Genomic DNA, 15,123 nt, shown 5'->3' with positions numbered 1-15,123 from the left:
CACATATCACCAATCACAAACCAACAACAACAATCTACCCCAATTGATACCCAATTCTGCAGAGCTGCACTGGTCATTAAAACCATGAGCAGTGCCAAGCATGGTGCAAACAATGAGGGAATAAAAGACACATGCAGCCTCCGCACCTTTGGGAAACTCATTAGTCTGGGTAATACAGACCCAAGCAGACTCCACATTGAATAATTATAGGATTTTGGAGTGCTACAAACTCTGGGAATGCTGTCTGGACATCGGGAGGGAAAATCAATTGAATAGCTGCTTTATCCAGTGTCTCTTGAGGCCTAATCAGGCCCTCAGAGCTGATCCCTCAACCATAACTATTCAAGGTTGTGGATTCAAATTCCCAGCTCTTCCAGCAATCCTACAGAAACAACAGAGTATTCCCATCTGATACTGAAGGCTCCACTAACAATTCATTAGAACAGCGATCCAAACAAAGGTCTTGTTCTTTGTCTCAAACTTTCTTTTTGTCCCGTTGAGTTGGTTTGGATTCAACAATAATAGCAAGCTCCTACAAATGATTATGGCAAGGGTCAATGTTGGACACCAGAGGTGGTCATCTGAAGTTAATTTAATAGCAACCATGAGGGTCCAGCTGCTCCATCACTTTCATCTCTCAACACATGAAGACAAACGTCCCAAACCTTTGAACCAGAAAACAATCACCCACCAGGGGCTTTATCAGTCAATTAATCTTCTTTACTACTACATTTCATCTTTAACACAGACACCTAACGTCCATCCTGTTCGATTTGTCAGAAACTAGTACTGCAGAGAAGAATAAAGGGGGTAGAAAAATTATTTTGACTGTGAGTGTGGAAGGGCAACATCATTTATTGAAGTAAAGTAAAAACACCAGTGTTCACAGTATTCAAGGTTGTGGTACCTCCTTGTACATTTATAGGAACAGATGTAAACAGCAATTTCCTCAATTTAAATCAAACTTCAATTTCATTGCAAATAATTTGATTAAAATTAGCATTTTAAGTTGCCAATTCTAGCTCAATTTTTCCATGAATTTTTCTCACCCGGATTTAAAAAAAAGCATATATCTATTCACTGTTTTTTGTGTGTGTTAATTTAAAGTAGTAGTAATGTAAAGTGATGTAAATGTGGCCCCAAGTGTACAAGTACAGTAAAAACACATGCAAGAGAGAGAAAGAGAAGGTAACAGCATGTCCCAGATTACAAGCTTGTCTGATTTTGCACATGCCTCCATTTATAATCTTTCAGCTAGACAGAAGACAGAGAAGCCTTTCAAAGTGGTATTAAACAGCTAAACTACCCAGTGACACTACATCACCTTTGACCCCACAGTTGGGGGGTAATATTGACTTTACTGCTATCAATATTTGACTGAAAGACCCAGAGGACCCACTTGATTGATCTGATGTGTTGTCCTAGCTCTGATCTATATGGAAATCCTCCACGGACCAAAGTATATAACCACTCAGGCGCTCACGTGTGTGTGTGTGTGTGTGTGTGTGTGTGTGTGTGTGTGTGTGTGTGTGTGTGTGTGTGTGTGCACATGCAGAAGACACAATCACATGCGTGCACTTTAGCGACCACATATATTTGCACAAACACCAAGTCCGACTTAAACCATGACACAACTGATTTTACAAATACACACACATACACACACATACACACACGGGCTATAATTGAACAGAAATCAAGTTAAATTCTATTAAATGTGTCTCTCATTGTGTTATTGTATGCCATTACCATAAGGCAGAAAGCTCGTTATGACAGCTAAATGACTGGTATCACATACTGTAACTGAGGTGGATGATAATAATGCAATAGATTTTCACACACTGCAAAATTGCTGAATCAATTATATTCAATTGATTTTTTAAGTAGTCTGAGTAGCTGATTTCATTGACATGAGTTTAGCCTTTTGTCGAACCTTGTTTCACCAATTATTATTATCATTACCAGTTAGGTGAAATTATTGTCTTAACACATTTATTATAGTGCAACATCAAGTGTCAATGTCCATAAATCATCTACTTCTTACAATGTAGCAACTTTCAATGTTAACATTTCCAGATACCTGGGAGATATGACAACAGAGATGTACCGTAGAGTACAGCTTCTACAAACTCATAAGAACTTTTAAGTGTTCAAAATGTTCAGTTAGCGGCTAAAGGAGAGGGGATTTCACTGATCCACTGCCTTAAAGTAAAGAAAGCGTGGTAACAGTACTTACATACAAAAGTGGAAGATTTGGAGAAAGGAAAGAAAAATTCCCACATTTGAAGAGCTGGGCCGAATCCTTGGGACGAGACCAACAGTTTGTCCAGGGGACCTTGTCTAATCCTATGACAGTAATGTTTCCTCACAGACTCCATCCTTGACTCCTGTCGGTGTTCCCAGTTACACTGGAGATTTATAGCTAAACAGCGAGTGCATATTTGATATAAATAGTTTGATGACCACAATTCTAATTATGCACACGTAAGTGTTTCATTATATCAATTATACAATGAATGAAGCAGCAGGGCTGGTTATGGCAACTGCAGCTTCTCTGTACGGGACTAATAAACTTCAGTTTTAGTGTTATAGTTAAGACCACTGGTTAGGCATGGCCTACAGAACAAACAGGATTATCATTCCATGTATAACACTTACTTTATTAATTTACTTATTTTAATTGTGCTAATCATTCTATAACTATAAACTTCTTATATATTCACAGAATTCATTGATTCATTTCATTGATTGATTTCTTTGCTCTGTTTTGTAGGTGCTTTCTTAACGTTGGCCTGAACATTAACTTAATGTTTGGAAATAGGCAAAAAATATATTCATTAACAATGCATCTCATTGTTCAGAGAACTGTTATTTTTTTCTGTACAGGGGAACTTCCAACAACACACCTAAATATAAAGAAGCAAGTGAGCCAACTGCTACAGCTCAGGACACGTCCTCTGATAAAGAGTACATTGATGCTCCACAGAATACAAGCAGCAAGGGCCATAAAGGGCAGAGTCAAGGCATCAGTGAAAGGCTGGTCATTCCTGGGGCTCAAGCAAAGAAATGCAAGCCCCCAACTAGTGTAGTGGGTAGTAGACTTTAGGCTTACTTGGCTCAGCAGAAAAGGAAGCTAGAGGAAACGTACGAAGCTGAGCAGAGACATCAAAAACAGGAATATGATGCCACTGACAGACTGCTGAGGGCACATCAGCATACAGAGGAAAGGAGAGTCCAGTCTGTGCAAGCCAAGCAACAAGCAAACTCTCAGCTAATAGGCACTGCTCTCACTGCTTTGTGTGCTGGTCAACAACAGAACACACAATGCATCACTCACCTGTGCCACAGCAGACCATGTCACCTATGGCCCAAGGAATGATGTCTACAATCCCCGTGTCTCAACAGCTCATGCAACCACCCACACTGAAGTGGCTCCAAAAACAATGCTGACATGGCAACCCGTCAGTGTCATTTACATTACATAACACTAACACAAACCAGCATTTCTACAATTTGGAAATAGCTGGACACTTAATAATTGGACCAGTACCAACCAGTGGATGTGTAACACAATTAAATGTGTGACTGCCTCTAGCCAACACAGTCAGCAGTACAATAAAAGATTGTGCCATTGTTGAATCCTTACATTACTAAGCTATATCCTTAAAAATTAGGCGCACAATGCCGTCATCTTCATCATCTTTGTCATTGTCTCCCTCGTTGGATTGTGATCCTCAGAAAAGTCACGCGATACACAGCAGGTAGAGACAATGCGTCAGAAAAGGGTAATGTCTGACTCATTTTGTTTCAGACTCTCCCTCCATTACCCTCTGAGGTGCCCGGAGCCCCCTCTCTACAGTCGGCCAATAATTAATGTTGAGCTGTGCAACCGTTGCCCCTCTGGTTTCTGAAAATGGCTTCATACGCCAGAGGAGTAATGGATGGGCTAAATCACCCAGGATGACCAGCAGCACATCTACTCCTCAAATGTTTCTTGTTGTGCTGGTCTCTATCATGTAGCGATGAAAGAGCAAAAAACATGAGCATCACAGACTTTGCCAGGTTGTTCAACGTGTATATGCAAAAATGTAATGTTATTGTCGACCACGCCTTGTGAAATGACCGAATGCTGGCCCGCCCAATGGTAATTGTCTGCTGGAGCATTGGACGGAGCTTTGATGTTAATGTGTGTCACAGCAAATGGCACGAGCAATTTGTCCACTCCATTTGTCATGAGACCTTGTGCTATTGTTCTCAGCTCAGCTCTGTCAATATGATGCATAATTCATACACGATGGCCAGCAATTCAGTTAACAACTAGCCTACAGGTGGATTCAAAAGGGACATCCACAAACAGCAAAAAGACAATCAATTACTCTTGTCTTATTAATTATGCTCAGTATTAGCTCCCTTCTTCTGCTCAGTCACATGAAGACAGAAGACAGAAATCAAGATGTTTCCTCTTATAACCTTCATATGTGGCATTCTGCTGCCCTAGGTTTGCCTGATAGATTAATGCCACTTGTGCTGCTGTCCAGTAGGGCTGAAAGATATGCAAAAAAAAAAAAAACTCATTATGCAATTATTTTGGCAGATATTGCGGTTGTGATATGAGTGATAATTTCAGTTGGAATGGTAATTTTTGCATTTCATTTTCACTGAAAAAAAAAAAAAAATGATGACATGATTTCTGTTGGGTCACGTACCAAAAAAGCCTGTTCCCTTGTTTCAAGTTAAACTTAGCCACACGAATTTGCTGTATTGACCAATAGCAAGCTGCCTTAACAGTGCTGATGTTTGGGAGAACATGGAGCCAAAATGGAGGACACTATCATAGCCTATTATCTTGGTTGCACCACCCAGCTTTATTTAACTTCCACTGTCAGAATATTAACTCTCCACAAAAAAAAACTGCTCCAATGAAGAGAAATGGGCTTACAGGCAGTTATGAGACAGGAGTTGAGGGCACAAATACATCGTGTGAACTTATTGTGCCATCAACTTACTGACAGTTAGAAGGCTTGTTAGTTTGGAGAGCTTTTTTCCCCCTTCAGTAAGTCTTTATTGGATGAAATGATGTGCAGTCCTGAGAAGAAAACGATTGGGAGGGAATGAGCAGCTCAGTACAGAGAAAATATGAAAATATCATTATTGGCTAATGCTAGTCTGGCTGGGTGAGCATGTTGGCAATTACCCCACTTGCCATTTAGCCCCGCAAATACTATACATCAGCAAGCTTTTAAAATCACACACATGAAAGTTTCTGTGCCACCTTTTTGGTGTAACCACGTCTTTAACACCTTTAACCTCTTAAAGCTGAGGTTTGTGTGTTTTCAAGTTTGTTTCCTGAGTATGTTTTTTTTTTTTTATTTTAGTAGGTGTATGGGTGAGTGTGTCTGTATTCTGTGTCAGTGACCATCCTCTTTGCTGGTTGAAGCACATAATTCATTGATATGTTACCCTTCTGCTCTTGTCTAGTGAGTTTGCTTCCTTCAATATAAAACCTTTAGCTAAAGGTCAGTCCTTAAAGCTTCAGACTCATGTCTGCAGTACAACACACCCAGACACACAGAAAGACATAAATCCTAGCATGTTAGGAGCACACGCACGCACACACACGCACACGCACACGCAAACACACAAAATAAATGTTCCTGTATGCTATTGGTATACAGCTCTTCCGCAACCTAGGTGGGTTTATTTATATTTGACGATGCTATTGAAAATAATGGTAAACATTAAATGTGCTGTGTATGTATGCAAATCCACCTGGGTCTAACATAATAAAATATACTTCACCTTTCATGACCTATAGCAGAGATGAAGGAAATGGAACTACCTGCCCTCTGACTGGACTCTGCTTTGTGATTGGACAGTCATTGTACAATTAGATTCAGGCGTAAAAACAGGGTCAAAATCCATACTTGAAACTTGAACTTCAACTCTGAGCTCTGAGTTTTACACGCAGTTTTCTGCTTTGTATCTGTACAGAGGTGATTACAAAAGAAGATTGTTTTACAACTACAAACTTTGGAATTATTTGTGAACGTCACTTTACAAGCTCAAAAATCTTTTTGACCATAATTGGAGTCCATAGTGTGCAAGCAATGAATTTTAGAATGAATATGTCTCATGATCAAAAGACTGGCACATGATTTGTGTTAAATATAAAAGAAAATAATTTGTGAATACTGAATGCACAAAATGGCAACATATATTCTCTGTAATGGCCGTTTGTCTTCACAGTGTCTGAACTGACTGCTTGAATTCCTCTGTATTCTTGTCATGAAAAGTTTCTACCTTCAATCTTTTTGCTCTCCATTTTCTCTTTTGACCTTTGCATTCGTTCACAATTGATGTTCAATTTGCTGGCATTTAGAGCCAAAATGAGTTTCACATTAACCCTTAGTGAACCAGTCACTGAGAAACTGGATCATTTGGTAGCTGTCACTCTCTCTAGATTGAGGCAGGTCTAGCTAATTCTAAGAAGTACATTGTATATCTTTTCATTAATTCAAAATCTCTTCACCTAAGACGCAGGCCACGCACAGCACTTACAGCTAAATTGTTCAGCAGTGCTTATATTTTTCTGTTAGTCATTCTCACACACAAGTGGGAAGGGCATCATTTTTTGCAATTACCTGTCTATCATCTGTCTCAACAAACTTTTTTAAAGCACACACTGGAACGCACACACATCATACACACCACTGTTTTTCCAGTCGCACCAGAGGCCTAGAGAATAATTAAAGATTTTTCACCAGCTTAACAATCCAACAGTGACAATGATGGCAACATAAGTTCTAGGCGATTAACATTTAGTGCCGACAGAAGTTCACAAAACAACGGCACAAAAACGATTAAATTGCGTCAGTAAAATTCACCAGAAGTCCCCAAATTACATCAACAACAGCGCCAGCCATTGATGGTTGGCAGCTACCATGGTGTGAATAGGAAAACACTAGAACACACTCACAAGTGCATAAAAACAGTCACTGACGTACATGAATGTACAGAAGGGACATGTACAGGCTTCACACTGGAAGCCACATAGGAAGCGGGAGGATGCAGTGCGTGAAATACCTGAGCCTCTCTTAGAGACCACCTTCACACTCTTGGACAGCGTGATGTACAGCAGGATCAGAAGAGGGCTGGGAGGTCTCATCTTCCCCCCCTTCCTCACAGCCTGAAAAGATAAAGGAGAAGGAGGGAGAGGAGGGAAGGCAGAGGAGAAAGAGAAAAAGAGCCATCAGTCACTGCTTGTACACGAGATCAAGTGCCTCCTTGTTTCTGCTAGACAAGAGTAAGTGTCAGTGGGGAGGGATGTTCTGTAACAGCCCAACACTACAGCAAGCAAGCACACACACTACTGCACAAACATTTACACGCCCACATGCGCGCGCGCACACACATTTACTTGGACACTCACATCAACATAACAGTTTCCACATTCCCCTGGGGGACCTTTCTTGTAATGATTTTCTCTCATGATTGCAATTGAGACGAGTTATCATAGCGGGGGATATATTTCATGAGAAACCGTTCCCTAAGATGCTGACAAATCAATAAGGAAATAATTACATGTGTAAGAAACACCACTTTTAATCGGCAGCTTCATTAAAAAAAAGAGGGAGACCTTGAAGGGAATTTCAAATTATGACCTGGTGACTTGCAGAGATGTAGCAAATATCCCACCCACATCCCTTATCTACTCATATATCAAATTAATTGATGGAGGTGACTCATTCTCTACTCCTCATCTTCTCTGAGTAAATGACATAATCTAACATGTAGTAATTACCCCCTAATACCCAGCTCCTGAAATAGAGCCAGTGCTGCTGTAAAAAATGAGATGTTAAATGAAAAAAGATACATCAGTACTCAATAGAAGAAACAATACTCAATCAAAATACTCATCAAATAAACAGTAATTGCAATAACTGCAATGGAAGCTTCACACACAAAAGAAGACACAAATTAAGACATGACAAAGTAAAATTAGTAAAAGTTTTAAATGTTAGTCATGTTAGGGGAAAAGTTCAACATTTTGGGAAATATGCTCATTCACTTAGAAGATCAATATCATTATTACGGTGCCAGCAACTGTTTAACTTAGCTAAGCACAAAGACCGGAAATGGGGGGAGGCAGCTAACCTCTGTCCAGCAAATCCACCTACCTGCACCTCTAAAGCTCACAAATGAATATCACGATTTCTTGGTTGGTGCCAGTTACTTCCTGTACTCTCCACTGGTTGCCTAGCAAATGCTCCCAGCCAAGAAGCAATTTAGCACATTAGCCCATTTTTATACTTCAGTTTGTACAAATTAAACGAAGGAGATATAACATGTTAATTTGTGAGCATTAGGCAGGCTGGTATTTTGTTACCTTTGGTCAGAGCAAGGCTAGCTGTTTTCCCCTGTTTCCAGTCTTCATGCCAGCTGCTGGCAGTAGCTTCAGAGTTACCATACATACTTTTTTTCTTTAAGTTTGGTAGAGATCCATTGCCTTGTGATAGAGGAGACACAGTCAAAGCTCTCAGTCTACTACAGCTGCCAGTTTGGGTGGTTGCATGTCTGAGAGGTACCAGACAAAAGCAGGTAATAGGAGGAAAGGAGCAGATTCACCGCTGGTCGGACCTATGTTTCTGTCAGTCTAACATATAAGAAAAGGGGAACATAACACACGGCAAATTAACCCAATGAACCAGAAAGAAGAAGATGGCACCGTGGCCTTAGGAGACAGAAACTAAGAGAGGCAGAGCCAAGAGGGACCATGGAGTCTGCGGCAAGTCACGTGCACTCCAGATTAGCATAGCTAATGAAAGGAGCCTCTCTCAGTGTGTTTACACGACACTCACGAGGCTCGCTCTGAAAAGAAGCCTTTCTCTCCTCTTCAATCACATTCTACTTGGAAACAGCGTTCAGTCGATAAACACCGCTCTGCCAATAACATTCTGGCAAATGCCACATATGAAGGATTGGCGCCTCTTTGTTCGGCTAAAAGGCATTTTAAAAACACTTGCTGATAATCTCGTCGGTTCTAAATGTGTTTTTAGCTGCACTTGTAACCCCTCGGTCAGTTCATGGTATTGTGCACACACATATCACCAACCAGAAACACTCTCAATCATCCAAATGCTTTAAAGGTCAATACAGATTTTTGGAGTCCTCAGTCCCAATGAACATCTCTCTCGTTAAACAAAAACACATCCTACACATGGTTTACCCTAGGATTTTTTCAGCAGGATCAGCCCCAGCGGGCTGGAGTTTGGGATGTGGGTTAAACTGTGGCTCATTTCAAAGGTTATGTAACCACTTTTCCTACGGTGGAAATTACTCATACATTAGTCGACTATAACTGACAACACGATCAAAAGTTAGACTTTATGAACAGTTTCGTCATTATTATTTATTATGCAGCACTCAGCCAAACATCTAGCTAAGTAGTATTATACAATACCATGGATGTAGAAGGGTGTAAATAGAGTGGCATTAGGCAAATGTAGGTAAATAAAAACAGGAAGTTTGTGTTTTGAATAATTTCATTTATTTACATGTGCTGAGCAAATGAAGCCGCATTTAAAACACCCATTCTCAGGAAAATTTGCAGTGCAGTCAGAGGTCAAGCTCATCTAATAGGTTAGGCTACGAAAAAGTTGCTGATGAATGATGAATGAAAGGATGTTTTGCTGCCTTTTCATCTACCTATTAATCTATTATTTAACGATGACTGAAAAGAACAATAGTTTAATTCGTAAATTAAATTAAAAGAATATTTGGTTTCCTAACTTCAAGAAAAAAAAGTGATGCACATCGTACCAGTGTGCTCCAGCAACACTACGCCGGTGAGCCGGGTCTGCGACCATGCACGCCGCACATTCTCATGTGCACCCCAAACGAGGCACACAGAGAGGGTTAGTAGAGAGACTGACGAACAAGGCCAGTAATAATTTAATGGATTATTTGACGGCCCACTGGCATTTTTCCCAGTATGCCCGATGGCTAGTCCATGTATGAAGTGTTTTGTTGTACCTTGGTAGAGCAGGCGTAGTATGCCAGAGGTCGGAGTGAAAATGAAAAGGTAATAAAAACCAAACTTAAGGTTAGCTAGTTAAATCTCTTTTTTTTCCCTCTTCCTTCTCTTTCTCCCCAGTCTTGCCTCAGGGATATGTCACCACGACTGTTTTATCTGTTTTTTCAAATTAAAAGCCCTCAGCAGAGTTGTGTCATTTCAACTTCATGACATTGCAGTGGAAGCAATAATGTATGTAAGCTAAACACTGCTACAACTTGCTGCAATGCTGTCACACAATTTTAACAAGACAAGCGTAATGGAGGGACTTGCACCTACCAAATACACGGCGATGAGGAAAAATTTGAAAAGTCAAGAAACGGAAATTTCACTGAGACCACATGCACACGTGCACAAGCAAAAGAAAGAGATAGATAAATATTTAGTTTTCAGTAGCTACTTACTGAGAAGCACTAGTGGGCAACGTTATTCCCTGCTCTATGTAAAATTCCTTAACCTTAGTACAGCCCTCTTTCTGCACCCGTCTACCCAACAGGCACCGGACGTCAGTGTAATGTCAGAAAGACTTTGGACTCTAACAACTTTAATGTCAGACAGACATTACATTTTGGTTGGAAATGTAAATCGGGATGACGTTCAAACCCAACGTTTGCTAACTGACATTGTGACGTATCGCAGATATTTCATATGTCAAGATGTCACTATTTATATAAATTATCATTGGCATTAGACGCTGCCCTGACACTGAATCTTGGTGCCCAACATCACAAACTACATTCAAGCAAATATAAATATCAATGTCTAACCATGTTGGAGGCCAACTGCATGCCAGCAGGGTAACTTTTAATTTATAATTTTCTAATCTAAATTAATCATACTGTATCACTCAAAATCATTTAATTATGAGGTGACCGGTAGCATAGGGTTTCAGACATGCATCATACTGTGTAATCACAATATCCCTGGTTCGAATCTGCCTGCACACCTTTGTTCCATGTCTCCCCACTCTGTATCTCCTGACACTGCAGGCTGTCCAATAAAGGCAAAGTGCCAAAAACAGATCATTTTCAAGCTGCTGACACAAGTTGATTTACTTAACATAACTGGATGATTGGCAGGTTGTGTTTCTGTGGCGGCAGGATGGAGCACTGCCCCCCCGTCACAGCCTGATTCAATACAACAATGTCAGCGACCCTCCTCTGTGTCCCAATCATGTCACGCCTTCACAAGCTCAGTGGGCTTTGGTTCTTGCCAGCCATGACATCACCTGCCTGCCATCCTAACTCACAGAGGGGCATTGTGCGCCTCACACGACCCCCACAGACAACCAACATACCTCGTCTCCCCTCACCTCTCCTCCCCCTGCATCCCCCGCATTCTCACCACACAGACGCTCCAACTGTGACAGAAAAATGCTCAAAAAAGTCAAAACCACAATGGCTGCCAGGTCAGACTGACTTCTGAGCGTACTCCAGAGAATAGATTGCTTGTTGATGGACAAATTGGAAGAAAGCATATCAGTCTGTAGACTCAGTAAAGCTTTTCAACTGCCTCAGTTTAGTTCCTATAAAACATGTAGCTATTAAGAATTTGCAGTAAGTAAGTGGAGAGTCAAGCTGTTTTTTTTTCTAACTCTCCATCACTCCACTCTCTCCACTTCTTTCATCATTTTGTTATGCTCAAGCAGAGAGCATACACTGTGTCTGAATAATGTACCAGTCACATTTAAGGTTTACCACCCCCTGCCAAGGCCAGGCCGAGCAAAAAAAGGGTCTGTCAAGTCTATTTAAACTATACAACACAAATTTCTCTTTGTATAATTGACTCATCTAACACTTGTCTGTCCTTGTCTAATAGTATCTCAATGCAACCAAGTTATATTGTTTCCAGGGCAACATGGCAAAAAACTCTAATTCAACCTCACTGAATAAAAGAAGGTGGTTGACTATAAAAGGAGTAAAAAATAAAGAGTATGAGTAGCACATACATGCCTTCTTTTTGTAATATAACATTCTGGCTTTGTTCGTGTGATTAACCATAGCCAAGCTTTTTCTCTGAGGCGTCAGGAGCAGGTGTGTCTGAGGAGGCACACACACAGAGGCATGGCGTGATACCCACGCTTCAGCGATGCATGAAGCTTGCACACATCACAGTAGCACACATGCCATTTGCCTGCTGCTTTTTACCAGAAAATGAGGGGCTTGGCCCAGCACTTCCTGCTGACTCGGCCTGACAAAGGGGCAGAGGAATTTACTGTCTGTTGCCATTGTTATGGGACTGTATCTCCCAGGATAGCTGTATCTCTTCCCGTCTTCCCCTAATGTTTCCCAAATTCAATTATCACCTCACGCTATTTGTTGCAAGCACACTCTGTCTGCTGCGTGCATGTGGTCTGTGTGTGTGTGTGTGTGTGTGTGTGTGGTGTGTGTGTGTGTGTGTGTGTGCGTGCGTGCATGCGCACTTGATTCTGTGTATGTTACCAATTTTCTATCCCTTGAGACTGCACAGGACACACAGATTCACAAATTACAAGCAGAACCTAGCACCGAAAACATCGGCTTTGCAGCTCTGTTACTGTTACTGTAGTGTGCACTTGTGCCACCTTAAAACACAGAAAGAAAGCTCCGCCATCTTGGCATAGCAAGCTGTGGATGATTGATCATGTTATTTAGGGATTTAATCCAATTTGAAGGCAGCCTGTGCTGTGGTCTTAGGAAAAGCAGATCTTCATAGCATTTACTAGACATGGCTCTGTGCCCTGACAGGACCAGAGATGCAGACAGTGAAAATGTGCATCTGAAAAGAGTTAATCTGAAACATCTCACTGATTTGTTTCAAAGTAGAAACTATGTCATTGTGTTTTTACTGTAATGAAGTAACTGTTTCAAGTAAATGCAGTATTACATGTCAAATTCTATTTTTCTTCAGAGTAGTTTAAAAAAATAAAACTGCTTCATTTCTTCACGCACTGTTGAGCAGATTACAAATAGTGTATTTAAATGCATTTGTCTTGGCTGTTCATTCATCTAAGGATGAGGTTTGTTAGGACAAGCGCTTAAGGAGAGAGTGTGAGTGTCTGTATCTTAACTGTCTCTGCTGAATGGAAGGAGGATGATGGACTTAAGGTAAGGTAGCAGAACAGGGCCACGACTGTACCACTCCCATGTACACAGTTGTAAATACAAGGAATAAAAATTTCTCTCACACACACATGACAACACCAGTAGTGGTTTTTTGATCAATATTGCATGAGTAATAACTGCTGAATATTAAATGAGAATTCGGCAGGTGGAAAAATACTCTACAGCAATATTCAGATTATAGCCCTGGTGTCATGAGACTAGAATATGTATGTACGATATGTGTATACCATCCTCCATTCTATGAAATAATACATTATTTATATGCTCAAGAAGCCAGTGACTGCACAGAGTAACCTTTGAAGCTATCCACTGAGAGAGACACATGAACTAACTGATAATACTGAGCAGGTTCAACGCTGGAGTCAAACACTGCTATTAAACAGACAGTCAGAATTATTTAAAAATGGAAGTTTGTTCTGCAGATGCGCCTCTCTCACTTTCACCGTCATTCTTCATCCACCTGTAGTTTTAGCTTTGCCAATATCAAATGCGACACCAACGTACAGAGCGGCCAGACATAAAGATAAAAAAGAGCTGTATAAACACCAAAAGCATAGACACAGACACACACAGACACACACACACACACACGCACACAAGTGTGTGAGTCATAGGTGGTTTTGTGTGTCACTGTGTCAAAGAGATTCATGCTGGGATTGCTAGTAAATGGCACAGCACACTGCAACTATGCTTACTGTATGTGTACGTGTGTGTGTGTGTGTGTGTGTGTGTGTATGTGTCTGTGCGTGTGCGTGTGATCTGCTGTTTGCCAGATGTGTCACAGTGTGAGTCAGGTCCCATGAATATTATTCTGCAGCCGTAAAGCGAATCACTGCCTCAGAATAAAAAAACATCAGCTTGGTGGTAGGCTGAGTGAGTATTCGTTAAAACACATTTGACCGCTTTTGACCATGGGCAGCCCTCGTTAATCTCCAGAGGCTGGCCATAGGTGGTTAGAGTTAACGAGCAAGGTGCGATGAGCTATGCCCTGCCTCAGTCCCAACATGCACCTCTTCACTGAGTGAGATTAATTACCACACGATTCTGAACCAATCCACACTCCTGTTGTTCTGCTCACCTCGAACACACACACGCAGAAACTGTACATGCACATAAAGAGCCCATTCAAGCACATAAAATGCAACACTGTGTACATAATTAATTAGAGAGAGCTTGGAGGCAACTAAAGCCATTTGTACATGATTGGTCAAGAGCGGAGCTGTGGGTTGTTGCGAGTGAGGTCTGGGTTCAGACACATTCCACCAGCAGTGAAGCATTTTCCTCCAGTTGTTGTTGAATGCTTTCAGCCATGTCCCCCGTGCCCAGGCCCACTGTCAGCTGTCCAAGGATGACTGGCTGCAGAGACGCTCTCATGCTTCCAGTCAATGCTGCCTTTGATGGAGAGCAGGGACCAACACTCTCCTCACCCATTTAGTGTACACACCCCACTGGGGGCAGCCGGACCACTACTGACACACAGATAGACTAAAAACACTGTCCAACACAAGCACCCCCACCCACACACACATGCACAGACTGAGAAACATGTTCAGCTACACACACAACTTTCATATGCATTCAAAGGTTGGTTGCACCTTAATTTTTGTCTTTTTGATTTATATATATTATTATTCTTACACAATTACAATTCTTACATAATTCATCTAAACAACACAATATATCTTTTTTGCATAATTAGCTACATTCATATGTAGTTCTTCCAGTCTGTTATTACTCTTATTCTTAAGAGGCAGTTTAGCATACTTGTATTTGGTAACTGTTAATGTTGATTTTACATTTTATGTACCAGTATCATTAAAGTTCGCACTATAGTATCATGTATGATTTGAACAGTGCATTACAGCTGAACTCTGCTAAGGTTATGCAACATTTTGTATTATTTTCTTCCTTGCGTGCTAGACAACAGCTACATATTTTATTGTCTAG

General features: G+C 40.9%; 1 protein-coding gene across 2 annotated transcripts in view; it reads right to left on the bottom strand.

The window, feature by feature from the left end:
* The window catches only part of il1rapl1a (interleukin 1 receptor accessory protein-like 1a), a 157,734-nt gene that overhangs the window by 128,970 nt on the left and 13,641 nt on the right, over nt 1–15,123 (bottom strand). For both annotated transcript variants that reach the window (XM_023400694.2, XM_023400698.2), the window contains exon 2: nt 7,084–7,186. In XM_023400694.2, the coding sequence (XP_023256462.1) occupies nt 7,084–7,165 (82 nt within the window). In that variant the 5' untranslated portion in view covers nt 7,166–7,186. The remainder of the gene's footprint in view (nt 1–7,083; nt 7,187–15,123) is intronic.

The sequence above is a fragment of the Seriola lalandi genome, unplaced genomic scaffold, assembly GCF_002814215.2.
Source record: "Seriola lalandi dorsalis isolate HSWRI2012SDOR001 ecotype SW California unplaced genomic scaffold, Sedor1 jcf7180002052929, whole genome shotgun sequence".
Lineage (NCBI taxonomy): Eukaryota > Metazoa > Chordata > Actinopteri > Carangiformes > Carangidae > Seriola > Seriola lalandi.
This window is presented reverse-complemented; position numbering and strand designations above follow the sequence as displayed.